Consider the following 16858-nt stretch of genomic DNA (forward strand, 5'->3'; position numbering starts at 1 on the left):
CACGACACTGATAGAGCACAGGTCCAGACGTCCAGCCGCTCTTCACACAACAACCTCACACGTCTGAAATCAGTGTCCCTCTCTGGAAATGAGGCTGCATTAAACAAAGGTTAACGGTGGGAAGGAGGAGGAACGTGGAGTCAGAGTCAGACACTCTGTGCACCCACAGTGACCCACGAGGGTTTAACAACAACGTTGCTCCTTCTGCCTCCTCCTTTCAGGAAGGAGTCATGAAGTATTTGAACACCTGAACAACTGAAAATGGAATTTTTCTGGTCTCCTACAACCAAAAACTACACAAGACACTATCAGCGTGAAGTAACCTTAATGTACGATTGCTAATCTGTTCGCTTTAGTGCTAGCATCATTATGACTTGCATAATTAGCATTTTGATGATGGCGGTGCTGCTGATGTTTTCTAATTGTTTTGGTTCCTCTGAAAGTCGCTCTGACAGCAGCACTTGAAGCTGAAATTCTTCTACTCAGTCTTTTCTAAAAGTCTGGTGAATGAAGGCCGGACACAAGAGGCGTCACCTCCTGACGAACAGGTGGCGTTCATCAGGCTGAAACCAGCGATTTCGGACAAATTTGTACAGTTATGAGGGTTTGTTGCGTCTAACTTTGAACACTTAGATGAGAAGTTTCTTGTGTTTTGTGGGAAAATGACTCTTAGAAGTCTCTGGTGAGGATTTAAGTGGAGTGTCAGCACTGAAGGGGACATTCACCTGCATCGCCTACACAGACTGTTATTAATCATCAGGGCCGCATCAGATGCACTTGGTCTCTCTCCTTCACTCACACTATTTACATATTAGTGTCCACATTCGAACTAATTCAGTCGTGTCCTGACCAGACTGTGGGCCACACGCCGACTGAATGCGTGACAAAACGCAAGCAACACTTCATTTCATCCCTCTCACACGACGCCACCTCTGCTGCGACGAGTTAGTCTGGCGAAGACAAAGCAAACGTACCTGAAGAAGTTCAGACCTCGCTGTCTCAAATTTATTTTCATCCGCGTGTGACTGCGGCGCATCAAACGCGCGCACCACGTCCCGTCGTGGGCGAGCTCGCCAAAGAAACGCTTTAGTGGGATTGTGCGTTCGAGTAAGACAACGGAGCTGCTCTCTGCAGAGGGAGTCACTCCTCCAGAACACAACTCTGCAGCAAATCTCAGGGGTAATTAGTATCTTTGTGTCTATTGAACACATCAAAAAGCCCGCTCTGTCACATCTCGCCAGCAGCTTCATAATGCATTGGAGGGGGAGAGAGATAGGCGGGGGCGGGGGCGGGGGCGGGGGGGTTGGGATTAGGAGGAGGTGCTGAGGGTGGTGGGTGGTTGAAGTGAATAGCTATATATCGCAATTACGACGGTGCTCGGCAGAATGCAGCCGAGGTTCAATAGAGATTTTCATCTGCAGGATAGAAGAGGGTAAGAAGCCTGCTTATAGAAAGGGTGGGTGTAATGAGATGTACAGAAAAACAAAAAAAGACAGGGAGAAAGATGAGAGAGAGAGAGAGAGAGAGAGAGAGAGAAAAGGAAATGTGTGTGTGTGAGAGAGAAAAGAGTGATATGTGACACAGACATGGGAGAAAAGCACCGCAGCGCCACTGGTTTTGAAAGAGATAAATGGTTTAAAGGGGAAAGAGAAGCAGGTGATGGGATGTTTAGGATAAAAGGGAAAATGAAGGAAGCGTAGGAAATCTCTGGCAGCTGTTTGGAAAGACAGACAGACAGACGGATGACCACAATGGTGAACGATCGCGTCAGAGCAGGAGCATTACGGCGCCGTGTGATTCGTCTTTTTATAGATTTATTTTAAAAACAAGAAGAGAAACTCAGCTCACGATGGATATCAGGACGAACCGATCAGACAGGATCGCTTACGTTATCATTCAGTCTGACCTCCTGTGAACCACTTCCTGTTGGGGATTGGGGGGCACTCACAGGACCTCACAGGAGGTCACGGCTCCTGGGAGCAGTTATTAAAGAAATATGCTGATTTCAGACCCGCTGCGTCCGTCTCACCCATGCTATTCACCCTTTTTGTGGCCATTTTGTCACAGTCTTTCATGGACGTGGCAATGTTTCTGCTGTTCCAGCCCTAAACAGCTCTGATTGGCTGGGTTGTGACAGCCGTCAATGAGCTCAATGAAAGACCTTCAATCTGAAAACAGGAGATGAGGGAGAGATCTGGAACCAGGCTTGGATGAACCCAGTCAGGCCAGTGAGACCTTTCTCCAAAATGTGCTTTCCTTTGCTGGCATTTAATTAAGTCGGGGTCTGAATTTTAATCAGCCACTTTCAACAGCTCTGATGTGCAGTATGGGAGGTGGGTGGACTAGATTTACACGTTAACATCAGTCAAAAGTGTCCTTCAGAGCCATCACAGGTTTCTAACGTCACCGACATCATGCACATTTAAACTGATGCCCTCAGCAGGGCTACTGCATGACTGACCCAACAGGAAACTCACCAGGATCATGTGACCGGTGGAGATGTCCATGTTCGAGTGGGCAGGCTCTTCGCTCCAGGAGGAGATGCTGCTGCGAGCCGACGGGCTGACCGCTTGACCGCCGTCGCTGAACTGAGACGACACGCTGTTGATCCTGGAGGAGATGGGCTCCGGGCGCTCCGTTGGAGGTTTGACCGCCATCCGCTGCCGACAGAGCTCCTGCGGGAGGGAAGGCGGGGACAGATCAGTCGCTGCTGTCATGCAGCTGCGTCGTAACATGACATAACTCAAAAGGTTTGATGGACAGTTTAATCTGAAGCACGTAACCAGGATCAAACCCTCGCATGTCGCCTGGCTCGATGCTGCAACCTGTAAACGCACAGAAGACTCAGGTGAGCTGTGCCTGCCTCAGGTGACCCTGGTTTAAAATGCAAAACACGCCACGATAAATCACGAGCTGCAAATAAAACTTTTCATTTTATCACATTGTCTCTGCAAGCTCGACTCAACGCTAAATTATTTTCAGCTGTGGGGTCGTGTTGACAGTGATTTACTGCTCGAGCGATGAGCCTCATTAGTTCTACCGACGAATGGGAAGTCGTAGGCTTTTAAACCTCTGCGGGACCCTCGCACGCTGAGGTCACAGTCAGGGTCGGGTCGCTCACACAGTCGTGGTTTAAGGTGCGATTTGGTGCAAAACCACCTGTGATGGGATGTCAGGAAGGCACAGTCCAAAACTACTGTTATGGTCCATGCACAACCATAATCATCATCATGTCGTGTCAAGACATTTTATTCTGCTTATTCATGATTATCCTCATTATTTAGGCTCTCCTTCTGCACCTGAGCGCTCACATGCTGAAAAACACAAAAGAAAAAATGTGGCTATTTGCTTAATGAGTAAATGTTAGGGTGAGGGTTGAATCCAGGCAGCAGAGTATGACATCACCTTCACAGAATAAAACTTTCACGACAGACTTGCTTTGTTATGCTCAAAGCACAAGAGTAAAGGGAGGAGAAGCGAGTTTTAGTCGCCTGCTGAAATCCTGCAGCCTGGTCGCAAACATCTGGGCAAGAACGGTAAATGAGTGAAAGTCTTCTACCAGGCAGTTAACCTCCAACCGCTGTTACGCTGGCCAGCCTCCAGCAAAACAGTGTGCATGCTCAGCACGCCTTCCCTGGACAAATAAGGAGCGTAAAGAAAGTTTTGGCAAAGTACGCCAAGTGTGTCTCAGCAGCAAATATGTCTTCATTCAAACATCTGAGCAAACTGTCTTTTCTGTCAGGGTACGTGACTGTAATGACGTGTTGACGCCATGTTTTCCTCCACACCTTCGTCTCTACAAACTCCCCAGAGGAACCGCAGTGACCGAGTGCAGCGTCTCATACAGGAGACAGTGCTGCTCTGAATGCAGAACCATGATTTTACTCATCACACGTGTTAGAGAGGGACCGCAGAGGCCACTGAGACTGCCAGGAAGTCCTAAAACCTCTTCATAGACTGACATCCAGACTGCTGCTCTGCGCTACACGACATGTTTGCTTTATTCTTAGCCAAACTTTGCGAGCAACTTGTGACGTTAAGACATAATTTTGCAGCAAATGGAGAGATTTTAAATCAATTTTACATTTCCAAATGTTCAAAGTATAATAAAAAACATTGAAATAACTTGCAAAAATGTTGAAGGATCGGCCCTTTTGAAGAACAAAAAGAATATATAGCATGCGCAAAGAAATGTAATGTAGGGAGGAACAACCGTGTGAAGCCCAGTTTTTCACTGATAGACTGACTAACTTCTCTACAAATCAAAAGCATGAGAAAAGGAGAAATAAATAAAGGCTAAAAAACAAAAGAAACTATTAGACTAAACCTTTTCTCATTGACTACTCGTTGGTACAAAAGCTTTGAAGTCTTTGTTAACAAGTCTGCAGCCATGCTAGCAGCACAGAGGCGCTTTAAGCTCAGCATGCTAACATGCTCACAAAGACAATGCTAACATGCTGATGTTAAGCAGCTTTAAAGTTTACCGTGTTCACCATCTTACTTCAGAGCTTTGGCATGATAATTAGCAGCAAAACATGAAGTTTGAGGCTGATGGGAATGTCATTTTTTACAAGTCTGACAGGATAATGGCGCTGTGGATAAAAACTGACGACAATTCATCACGAAGGGAAAATAAATGTGAGCTGCAAATTTCATGGCAATCCATCCAAGAGCTGTCAAGACGTTCCAGTGACAGACAAGCACCAACTTCTGTAAACATCTCAGGATGAAGGGCCACGTGTTCAAGCTACAGGACGGGAAACTGGGCAGTTAGTGACAGGACTGAAGTCATAAAAACAATGCTTCCAGCGTTGAACGTGAGCACCTCCTGCATATCGCTGCCCATCGCAAGCCGGATGGAAAAAAGAGGTCTGGAAAACCAGAGAATCAGTCGATCAACGCGTCCTCCAGAATCAACTTCCACGTGCAACCATGCATCACATCTATCAGCCAACCAGGGCACTGACTGCTGCAGAAGACCCGGTCTGCATCTCTGCCGCTATCTGTGTTTCCTAATGAGAGAGATGCCGATGATTAACTGGCGGCGCGTTTGATTGACGGTGGAGGTAATGTGAGCAGGCCTTCATTAGTCTGTATCTGATCCGGCTGATATTCTCGTAGGTCGGCGCGCTGACACTGATCTATGAGCTCGGACACGGGCTCATAAATGCGTGCAGATTATTAAAGCGCTCCGGCGGCGGCCCGAGGAGACTGACGGCGCTGCTGGTGGGAGGCAAACACAAACACGGCTGCACGTGAAGGCGGAGAGCGCAGACAGATACTATACGGCAGGACGCGCCGAGCCGGAGCTAAATATACTCTGCAGGGGTTTATTTATAGACCCAGCTTTTATGGATGTTCAGTCCATGCACTTCCACAACGTCAGCTTATAACAATTCATGGACGAACAGAAATGTCTCAATATTAAGAATAACTGTCTTTAGTTCATAACAGTTTCCACCCATCAGCAACAATATTCAGAATGTCTTATGTCGTCACATGGCTTTGCTGAATACTCACTTCTGCTTGGCCAATGAGCAATGATCTGCTCCCAACGCTTCACATCCAATCACATTACACAATGATTGATTCTTACTGCAGTTCACCTGAACTGCCTGTTCACTGCAGACACGATGAAGCAACACTCCCCTTTAATTTATGCAAACGTTCGATTGATAGTTGGAGGCTAAACGGATTTATCATTCTCAACTGTGCTTCTTCTTAAAACCATTTTTAATGATTGATTACAGTAATGGCTACATGCATGACAGTTTGTTTAATGTATATGAAGCTTTGCATTAGGACCTTGATTGACCGAGTGCCCTGTTTTTTTGGTTTAATGTATATTAAGCCTTACTTAGTAAATAGCATTGATCACATTATGGGCTGTTTTTAGCTCATATGTCCAATATTCTTCTTGAGTTAAAGCTGCAAACATCTGACATTTTATCCCATTGTTCACCTTTGTGTTTGATCACGTTTACTCCAAAACTTTCAAGGATTTAACTCTTTCGAAGTCTCGTCAGACCAGGAGGGAAAAGCAGCTGAAGCATCGTTCGTTAAAAGTGGCTTCGCGTGCTCTGGGTAAAGAAGATTAAATGTCACGGCGTGCGTCACAGACTATTGCTGCAGTCAGGTGAGGAGTTTCCACGATGAGGTAGATCACACTAACCGGCCAATTTCTGGTGTTTAATAAAAGCCAAATATTGGCCCCATAAATTGGTTTAGCCCTCCTGGCTGTTAAAGACACCAGTTTGTCCTCACCTCACAACATGGAGCCCAATCAGCACAAGCCTCTGCCTCGTCGGGGGTGGGGGATGGGGGGGGGGGGTGATCAACAGCATTCATATTTCAACGAGCCCACACGGTGAACTTTGCCGCAGCAGCAAATTCTTTTATGATGTAATTAAAACTGATTCAAAATGGCTTCCCCCTGAGAGCCAATTAGAGGACAAAAAGGCAAAAATTTGAAGCAACAATATAACCCGGGACAGGTTTAGAGTCTAAACAGCACAAATTTACAGCGTCTGTGAAGTCCCTCCCAGGGCGGCGTCCACACGAACACGAGCGTCTTTATTTACAGTGTATTGATTTCCAGCAGGACGCACTTCATCAGGTGAGACGCGGCACGTTCATCACGGCGGTTTATGATCTGGGTGAGAGTCTGCGTGCGTTCTCCAGCTTTGTCTCAGCATTTCCTTTTATTTGTGAATTTATGCAGTTAATGATGGACTCCCGAAGAGACCAACGGCAAACACTTCCAGTCTCCTGCGCAGTTTAACAGATGCCTGTGAACGCACCGTGACAACGTCCTCCATCGTCTTTAATTCAACTTATTTTCTTCCTTCCTGTGAACTGCTGCTTTCAGTTCATGTCAGTATTGTATTAAAACCTTGTTTTAATTTCAAGTATTATTGTTGCAGGAGCATGCAGAGACCATTTGGGAAACTCGGTGGTGCGTTTAAGGACATCCAACAGTCCCGCCAAACAGACATTTGAATGCAACAGATGAGAAAATGATCCCTTCCAGGACGTCCACATCAGCTTATTTTTCCATCTTCTGGATTCATCTTTCTGACAGCTCGTGACTGAAATGCACTTTGTCAGGTTTTAAATCTAAGGTTTGTCCATCCATCCCCGCAACTGCATGACGATAAATAAAGGCAGATAAACGTTCGCCATGATGGATTGCTAGCAAGCTTTAGGTCTTCTCAAATTGATTTTAAAAACAACTGAAATTAATGAAAACGAATGTCTGTCTGGGAGGTAGAAAATCAATCTTAAAATTGATGGCGGCGTTTGAAAAAGTGGATTTTTTAAAGCGACTTTTAGCAGCGGAGCCATTGGTATGCTGCAGATCAGCTCGTCATCTGAATAACTGAAACCTAAAATGACAATTAAGCTCTCGTATGAGGCTCCATCGCTGCTGACTGATGGGACAGTTGATTCAAGGAGACTATCACGCATTTCCAACCAACGTCCTGAAGATAATTTTCTTTAAATAAAAGCTCCGACACAAAGACAACAGAAAGGGAATCGATGAACACGACGAAGGTACGAGAAAACAAATACGAACAGCTGCTGTGTGACTTTAGAGATGTGGAGCTTTACTTTGTGTGATCGGTGCTCTAACAGAGTGCTTGTGCCTCATCAAGCCCCCCTGCATGAAGAAAGGTTAAAAGAAAAGCCCCATCAACCCCCTCTCATGGGCGTCATGCCAGGGAATCCGCTTGGTGCCACATGACCATCTCGAATCATGCATCACCCCGGGGCGACGGCGGGCGTCGGTGACGGGAGGCGCGTGCCACCCGGAGCACCCCCTCTTTATGAAAGCCTCCTAATGGGGAGGGAGACGGGTTTGGGGGTCGGGGCGTGTCAGCAGGGCCCGTCGGGCCCTCGGGGGCACCTCTGTTTACATGCCCTTCTGACCAAAACAAATGCAGGGGCCTTCACCCGAGCCCTCGAACAAACAAACAAATAAAAGGGGAACATGATACAATATGGTGGAGGCGAGGGAGGGGGGCGACAAGACGCTGAGGGGCTGAAGGAGTGTGGGACAACACGTCTGGACTGAAGCCTTTATGCCCGTAATAAACAGATCTAAACTGTGATAATGAACAGATCTAAACTGTGATAATGAACAGATCTAAACTGTGATAATGAACAGATCTAAACTGTGATAATGAACAGATTTAAACTGTGATAATGAACAGATCTAAACTGTGATAATAAACAGATTTAAATGTGACCATTTATCTGCCAGAAACAAATCCACTAAAACCACAAGCGAGAGACTTCAGCTCATGAAGAAAACTAAAGCTCAATTAGGAGATGAAAGTAAACACAAATGAGCCGCTGACACTTAAAATTGTTTTAATGTCAAAACACATCATCAGCATGTTTGCTACTCTTTCCTTCATCGCTGTGTTTTAATGAAAGCAGTCGAAGCACTTTTAAAGACTCAACCAGCCTCTGTCAGATACGAAGCGAAGCTGTTTAGTCACAGCAGAACCAACGTGGACGAAAAGGAAGAAAAATCCTGGTTTTGTGAGAATTTTCGTTCAATTTAACGTTTGTCTCGGTGGGATATGGGAGCATCTTGGATGAACACTGACATCCACTGTACAAGTCCCATTTTTACTGCTAGAGAGAAAAACTGAAGAAGGCAGGAAACAGACGTACTGGAAATGTGTTTTAAATGTATTCTTCGGCAGTGTAAAGATAACGTGATCGTGCTGTGGAGGTCCTTCAAATCAAATTGAAACAGAGAGAGAGAAAACAGGCGCAGTGTGAGGCAGGCGAATATTATATTACACTGACAAATATTTCAGCAAGTCATTTAATCTTGTCTTGTGTGTTATAAACTTGACAAAATATGCAAAAACGCTGAGATATCTCCGCTCGATTCCACGGCATTTCTCACGTTTCCTGAGATTTCACGGTGCCGGTGATGATATCTTTAAATAAGATGATGTCGCTTCGAGATGATATCTCCTGATTTGTGGAAAATCCGTGCAAAAAGTTGAGTTCCACGGCAATCAAGAGCAATGATCTCAGCCTGCTGGCGGACAGTTTCTTCTACTTCGAGGAAAAAGGGAAGACTTTCAGGAGCAGATAAAAGTTTGAATCAGATGTGAAGATAAACTGAAGGCGACGCTGTAGACTCTGCGGAGTAATCCAGGGACTGACTGACTGACTGACGAGCATCATCCACCATCTCCCCGCCCGGCGCTCAGACACGGTGCGCGCTCCTCTGTCGACGCCTGTCAATCAGCGTCTCCTTTGTCAGCGTCGGCCAATCCCATGTCGCGGTTTCACCGGGACCGTGTGATTGACAAGCGGAGGAGCGGGGAGCCGAAGGTGGAGGGAGCTGGCGGCGCGGTGACGTGAACGGGAGGATAGAAGCGTGCGAGTGTGTGAAGTGAGGCCTCAAACAAACGCGCCAAGGGCAAGAATCATTAACATGCAGTAGCTGGTGAGTGTGTTCATGCGTATACGTGTGTGTTTGTGCATGTCTGTGTGTGTACACCCGTGTGTGAGCGTGCATGTTTGACAGCCAGCATGAAGGAGCCGCAGTAGTAAACCGTCAGGCAGCCTGCCGCTTCCTGTCTGCTTTAATTGCATGTAGCCCCAGAGACTGCGCACGCACACACACACACGCACGCACGCACGCACACACATACATGCACACACACGCACACACGCAGAATCCAGCCCAGGGAACCCCTCAACACAGCAGCGCTGACAAAGAGACGAGGCTTACACGGCTAAGATGGGAGCTGAACACTGAGGTCTTTCACTGAGGATGACGGCGGCTCGCTGTCGAGACTCGATAAAGACGACAGAGGAGAGAGAATCAGCTGGAAGAGCTTCGGGAGCGCAAGCAGAGCAGAGCCGAGCCGAGCAAACCTCCCAAGAATGAGCAACACGGGCGTTTTCGTTAGCTATTAATCAGATAAATAATGCGTAAACACAGTCCTACGTGTGAATTCTAATTAGCATTTTCCAATTAGAGGCTTAAAGTGAATCTCGGAGGCAAGTAAGCGTGAAGATAAGTTTCTCACACTGAGGAAAAGCAAATATTTTATGTAGACAGACGAAGGTGTGGAGCCGAAATGTCAGGCCGTCATTGGACATGCTGAATGTCAGACTTCAGTCTTTAAATCCTGTGAAGCGGCACTCGCGTTTCAGCCTCGATCTTCTTCCTCACAATACATCTTTATGCAAAAAATGTACATTATGAATCTCTACAACTCCCAGGTGAGGAGGTAAACCTCTACCGCGGCGGCACAGTCTATTTCAGGAGTTGAAAATCCCCGGAGAAGAGCATAAAGTGTAAGCACTTAGGGGATGGGCTGGGCTCATTATAAAATCAATGCTCACAGGACCACTCTCATTTAAAAACATGGTGGGGAAAAGGTCAGGGAGAGAGACGGGAAAAATCTCAATCTAATTCTTTGCTCAAAAAGCCACTTAATATTGGATTCTGTAAATTAAATTTCGCACCCCGCTATCCCAGCCAAAGGATAATTACAGCAAGCAGAGGGGGGAATGGAAATGACTCGAGGTGGAAAACCTGTTGGATTGGTGATATCGCTTCACGTCTCGAACAACAAATTACAGCTCAGTCAGCAATCACAGCTCAGCATCAATCCAGGAACACGATGGTATAAAGAAAAACTACCACTGAGGTCCGTTTGGGTGGAGACTGAGTGAAGGGTTTCCTTCATTTTCAGCCCACCACCAGTCCCGAAGTAAAAGTTTGGCACTTAAACTAAAGGCATCTTCACAAATCTGAGACTCAGTGTGTTCAGTTTTACACATTCACAGGAAAAAAAAATGCAAATTTAGAACAGAAATGAAAAACATGGAGATTTAATAAGACACAAATTAATCAATAATCAGTTCTGCCTGATTTTTATGAAGCATGTTATACATGTCAGATGATTATCAGGATAGTTTAGCAGAAAAACACGTTTCTGCTTTGACAAATTAGGTTTGATTTTTCATTTCCGTCTAAAAATCCACAAAACAGACATCGTTTGAAGCTGTTTCTCACCATCCTGCATCCTTTTCCCCGTTTCTAAAAACATCAAACAAAGCCACTGACGGCGCAGTAGCACCTCCTACCTGATAGGTGGCGGTAGCATCGCTGCTCGTGTCTGTTCCCAGATTGGTGAGCTTCTCCTTGAGCTTGTGGTGGGAGCGGTGGCGGAGGCAGTACACCACGGTGGAGGCCAGCAGAACGCCGACGATGCACAGGATGGACACCACAGTGAGGACGAGGAACTTGGTGGACTCGGCCTGGCTGTACTTGGTGGGGATCTGGTTGATCTGACTTCCCTGCAGGCCACAAAAGAGCAGAAAAAAAGGCTTGATAACATGTTTCTGATATTATTTCTCTCTGAGGTGAGCGGCTCCCGGTGCAGCTCGATAGGTGTGATGAGTCTGTTCTGATTCATCGCGCCAAAAATATGCTCCTAAAATAAACTGTAAAAGAAGGCATCTGAAAGTGATCACCACCTGATTTTATTGATCAAGAGGAGCTAATGTGCACCATCATCTGGTGGTGTTTGATTGGAACAAGACTCACAGCTTCCTGGCACTGACTGGATTAAAGCTTCCACCACACGGCCCAAAAAACACGTCGCACTGCAAACCTTCATCTGACGGTAATCTATCTGAACCCCCATAAAAGCCTTAATTACTTCTCCCTCCGATGAATTTTCCCCCAAAATGTTTGATTCCACATCAGTGGATGGAAGTGTAAATCACATGGTTCCTTCTTTCCTTTTGTGGAAAGACATAAATATGCATATCACTGTGCTCGATAAAAAGTATAATCACAAGCATTTGTTCCACCATCTGTGCCCAGGAGTGCATAGAATGCATAAACTCCTGTTCAGCAAAGCGTTGTGTATGTGCCCAGACGGCTAACACGCCGTTCGCTGCACAGGAGGAATCTCCCGCCACTGCGAGCGGACGGAGCACGCGCTCTGCCGTCTTGAGGAAGCGCCTCGCCGGCGTCGACCTCGGCGGCGCGTGAGAACCAGATCCTTCGGCGAACAACTGGAGATGAAAGATTTCTTTTCACGCAGTCTGCTGCTTGAGATAACACAATGGACGCATACTGTACGACAAAATCTCTGTTTGAGCTGCTCGGTGTGTGTAAAAACCACCACAGCAGTGATGTGAGTGAGGAAAGTGAGTGAGCTGCAGCTCCAAACGCTGCTCATTTCCAGACACCAGCGAGCTGCAGATAATGGGCCTGTTGCGTTTTACCTGACTGCTAAGAGTTAACAATAGCCGGCATTATTCCCCATTATTACACACTGCGTAATGATCTTGACAACAAAGAGCGAGGCAAGAACCAAAAGAGAAGAGCTACAAATTGCACTGCCAATGACGAGGCCCACAGTTCTTCCTGACAAAGAATTATCAAAAGAAATCAATAGCAAAAAAAAAGAAGCTGTGAAGTGTTTTTCACATCCTTGCAGCGCAGTGAAAGACGAATTTCCTCCTTTTACTGGTGCAGAAATGTAAAGGCTCGCTGTGGCTCGTCATTAGCTTGCCCTGCTAGCTGTTTTCTGCTGCATGTTCAGCTCCTTTGGCATTATTTTAGCAGTGTTTGAAAAAAGGTGCTCTCGACCTCGCAGAGTGGCAGCGGGCTCATCTCGAGGGTGGAAAAAAAAGGAGGGGGGGTAAAGAAATCCCTGTCCCTCAGTGGTAGAGGTCACAGAGATTAGGCGAGGTGCGGTGCGGTGAGTTAATGGAAGGGGGGCTTTGAAAGGGAGAGAGGGGGCTAGCCTCGTCGAATCCCCTCCTGCCTGCCTGTCAGCGCTCAGAGACCCCCAAACCCTGGGAGGTGGGAAAAGGACCGCTCTACCCCGCACACGGATTGTTCTGGAATTCTTGTGAGGTTTCAGGGAGTGACCCCCCTCACCCACCCACCCACCACCATCACCACTCGACGATGCCCCCCTCGCCACCCCACCCCCTATGATTTCATTCATTGCCGCTTCTGCATTCAGCACCTGATAAAGAGCGCCTGCAGAAAGACCCACAATGGGGGACAACAGTTGTCCGATGCTTTGTTGGGCGTCCAATTTGCTTGGGGAGCTCTGAGCCGTACTGTAAAAGCTGGTTGCATAGTAATGTGACGGCCCTGAAAGGAAACAGTGGGCGTCTCTGCACTAAAGGCCGTCCTCTCAATGCTCGGGAAGAAATATAATAATAAAGCGGAACAAAAAAAATGTGAGAAATTCAGCTCTGAAGTGCAGCACGTATAAAAGATTCATCCGCCAGCAGCCGCGAGCCGCCGCCGAGGCTGTTCATGAATCAGTCATAAACAGAACGCAGGGGTTCTGTTCATGTTGGGTTTGCATGGCGGCGGCTTTTAATATTGCAACGGACATCCGTAAAAGCAGATGAAACTGATTTTGCCTTGTGTGTTTTAGATGTTTTTTTTATTAATGGCGTCTCGATGTGAAAGAAAAATATCAGCCGTTAAGGAAGCATCCTAAACAAAAGTAGCTGCACGCGTCGCGGGCTCGGCGCGGCCGTTAATAACGCATTACTGCTGATTCCACATGCTCCCACTGCAATCATCTTTTGCAAAATGTATTTTTTTTTTGTTTTTTTTTTTCCCACCACGGATCAAATAACTTCATTTGTCATTTCGCTCCCTGAGTCGTCTCATTGTTTTGTCAAATTAACTTTCATGGAGAGGGATTGCATCTTGCTCGGCTAGTAATGGCCCATAATTCAAGGCTTTAACTGTAACAGCTCAGTCATCTTTCACGGGACAGATGCTGGCGTTTCCAAAGCACTGACCCCCCCCCCCACACACACACACACACACACCACCACCTCTCTTTATCATGGCCGCCTCACATGTCTGTCTATTGATTCAAATAAATGTAGCCCGACCCCACCTGCTTAATCAAGTTTGGTTGCAGTTGTTAGCAACAGCAGAGGGGTGGAGGAGTGTGTGTCGCTGAGCGTGAGACTCGGGGACTTGTGTGTGACTTGTTGGCTCGCGGCGGTGAAAAACGAGCGGCCGTTCCGCCCGCGCCGCAGAGGCAGACGTAGCAGAAATTTGCAATGATTGAAAATCAAATGTTTGCTCGGGATGGGAGGTTCACACGCGAGCCGGTGCGTGCAGCCATCATGGCGCAGAGGACTGTGCAACCTTTCCAGCAACGCAGCAGGACGGCGAACGCTTAGAAACACTGAGCAAAGTGCTGAATACCTGTATCTGCATATATTATTACGCCTGTCAGACGTGCGACACCTCCGCTCTGTTTCTGATAATAAGAGGTTATCGGCACCGCTCTGCAGCTCTGAGGCCTTTCTTGACTCTCCCTCCTGTGGCTTAACACTTTCAATTAAATGACATGTTGATGTAGAAAGCTGTGAGCGCTAAGGTGAACCGCAGCAGAAATTAAAGGGAATTTAACCTTCGTGCTGCTGCTCTGATGGTACGAATGGAAAAAAGGAGTAGTCTATGGCAATAATCAGCGTTACTTGGTGGCTAAAAGGAAAGCGGCCAGACTCAAACAGCACTCCAGACTTCAATCTGGACCAATCCTGGCTCAATTTTTTTAATCATATGACGCAGGAAAAAAAATATCCTGTTTGTTTCTGGAGGAAAATCAGACATTTCGATCAAGTCTGGTTGGGCGAGTGGCGGAAAATGAAAGAAAATATTGTCTCCCCAAAGGCAGAAGGGAGAAGGGAGCTCCTTTCATGCCTCCACCTCTATTGTCCATCTGCCCCAGCAAACGCCATTGTACTTGCAAATTTTTCATTTCACATAGGCAAACGTGATTTGACATACAGTGCGCGGCTCCTCCTCGCCGAGTATTTCTGAAAAGCATTAACGCAGCCCGTCAAGGACTGTGGCTGGCTGGCTGTATACGCTGCTGGGTTCAGCCCTTTTCAGCAAATATCAGACACACTCCCTGCAGACAGACAGGCGTCTTTGAGCAGGAGGGAAAAGAATAAAAAGCCTCAGAGAGAGAGGGAAAAGAAACGTATCATTACAGAAGATTTCGGGTTTTTATTCCTCCTCGGGTGAATTTCTGATTGCACTGAAACCGGCTCCCCTTCCACCAGCTCTATCAGCACTCGGTGTGATGTGTAGGTAGCATTTCAATTCATCTGCTTACAATAATCTGCTTCACAGCTGAAGAAAATGTTAAAATCAATTAAGAACTTAAAATTAAATCAGCCTCAACGAGTGTATCACGCCTGTGACGGACGTGTGTGCGGCGTTTGGTATCTGGATTTGAGATGGAGGTCTGTGGAGGGGTTAGGTCTCCTGATTGGTGTGTGTGCGTGTGTGTGTGTGACAGGGTGTATATGTGTGTGAAGGGGGGTGTGGATTAGCCAGGCTCCCATAGACAAAAGGCAGATGGATTTGCACGGCTCCGGCTTATTCAGGACGGGTGAAAAAAGGTCAGAGGGAGAGCGGCGGCCGGCTATTGTTTTCCTCCACGACGACCGCTGGAGGAAACAAAGATGTGTCCCTCACCTCTGATTCATCCCGCGCCTTTGAAAAAGTTCAGCCGGGGTTTTAACAAAACCTTTCAGCAAACACACACACGCACACACACACACACACACACACACACGGCCGCACATGTGAGTAAGTAGCTGTGTGCACATACACACATTCTGACATGCAGAGGGATTTTACATTTGACACACACTTGCATCTGCAGGTGCACACTTACACACACTTGCATGTCATTTTGCACCCCCCACCCCCCCCCCACACACACACCCACACCCACACCCAAACACTGTACATACTTGCACTACTGTGTGCACACATGCACTGAAGCAAAAGTCCACACACACACATTTTGCACAAAAACAGCCCCCACCAACAACATGACACAGTGCTAAAATCCATCCTGCCAATACGGACATTTTATTTTCCAATCTGACAGAAACACCATTAATTTCACTTTAAATGCCTCAAATCTCTGCCAGACAGAACAGTGTGAGTCAATTTCTCAGCGATGTCACACACAGCATACAAATTAGGATACTCCTCCAAGTTGAATATCGCTTGCAACATTAAAAAAAAAGAAAAAGAAAATGCACAACGTGATTTGAAGTTTGCACTCCAGCGGTGCGAAGCCGCAGCTGGAGCAAATTAAAACAGCAGCAAATCCCATTAAATGAAATGTTATTACAGTGTTACGGTGAGATGCAGCTGCATGAAGCCCCTCGACCAGGGCGCGCCGTCAATCAGCGTCTGAACTCCACGGATACTCCCATCGCGCGCTCACCTCGAAACGTGTACTTTCGGGTGAGGCTAATCGATTTCTGTAATTTGCTGAGTGTTTAGGAGACGCGAAAAGCTCTAACTACATGTGCAGCAAGCATAATCTGAATGAAAATGAAAGATAAGAGAGTGAAATGTGCAGAAGTCCACCATCCAACAGAGGGATGAATGACGGAGAGAGCAACAGCAGGACGGACTCATCGTCTTTGGCATTTCGCAAAGATTTCTGGGACAAATGTCAGGAAAACTGAACAGCAGAAGGTTATAAAGGAAACCACATCGCATGAACATGAAGAAGAACTGAGTCCTACCAAAAATCCATGGTGAGGTGATGCAACAGACACCTCCTCCCGCGTCTATTTCCCATTCCAGTCCGGCTGCACCGACACCTCCGACTCAGAGACAGCACCACACCGGCGGAGGAGGAGGAGGAGGTGGAGGAGAGAGTGAGAGAGTGGGAAAGAGAGGGAGTTTCGTCACCTCCCGTCATCCCCTTTCTCTCCTTTGAAAAAAAAGAAAAAAAGAAAGTTCCCAGCCTCCTCTCCTCCTCCTCCTCGTTCT

General features: G+C 46.9%; 1 protein-coding gene across 2 annotated transcripts in view; it reads right to left on the reverse strand.

Moving 5' to 3' along the window:
- The window catches only part of LOC139338435 (receptor-type tyrosine-protein phosphatase N2-like), a 174030-nt gene that overhangs the window by 34493 nt on the left and 122679 nt on the right, over window positions 1-16858 (reverse strand). For both annotated transcript variants that reach the window (XM_070973425.1, XM_070973426.1), the window contains exons 13-14: window positions 11131-11343; window positions 2478-2675 (exon numbers count right to left, since the gene is read on the reverse strand). In XM_070973425.1, coding sequence (XP_070829526.1) covers window positions 2478-2675; window positions 11131-11343 — 411 coding nt within the window. The remainder of the gene's footprint in view (window positions 1-2477; window positions 2676-11130; window positions 11344-16858) is intronic.

The sequence above is a fragment of the Chaetodon trifascialis genome, chromosome 11 (genome assembly GCF_039877785.1).
Source record: "Chaetodon trifascialis isolate fChaTrf1 chromosome 11, fChaTrf1.hap1, whole genome shotgun sequence".
In the NCBI taxonomy this organism is placed as follows: Eukaryota; Metazoa; Chordata; class Actinopteri; order Chaetodontiformes; family Chaetodontidae; genus Chaetodon; species Chaetodon trifascialis.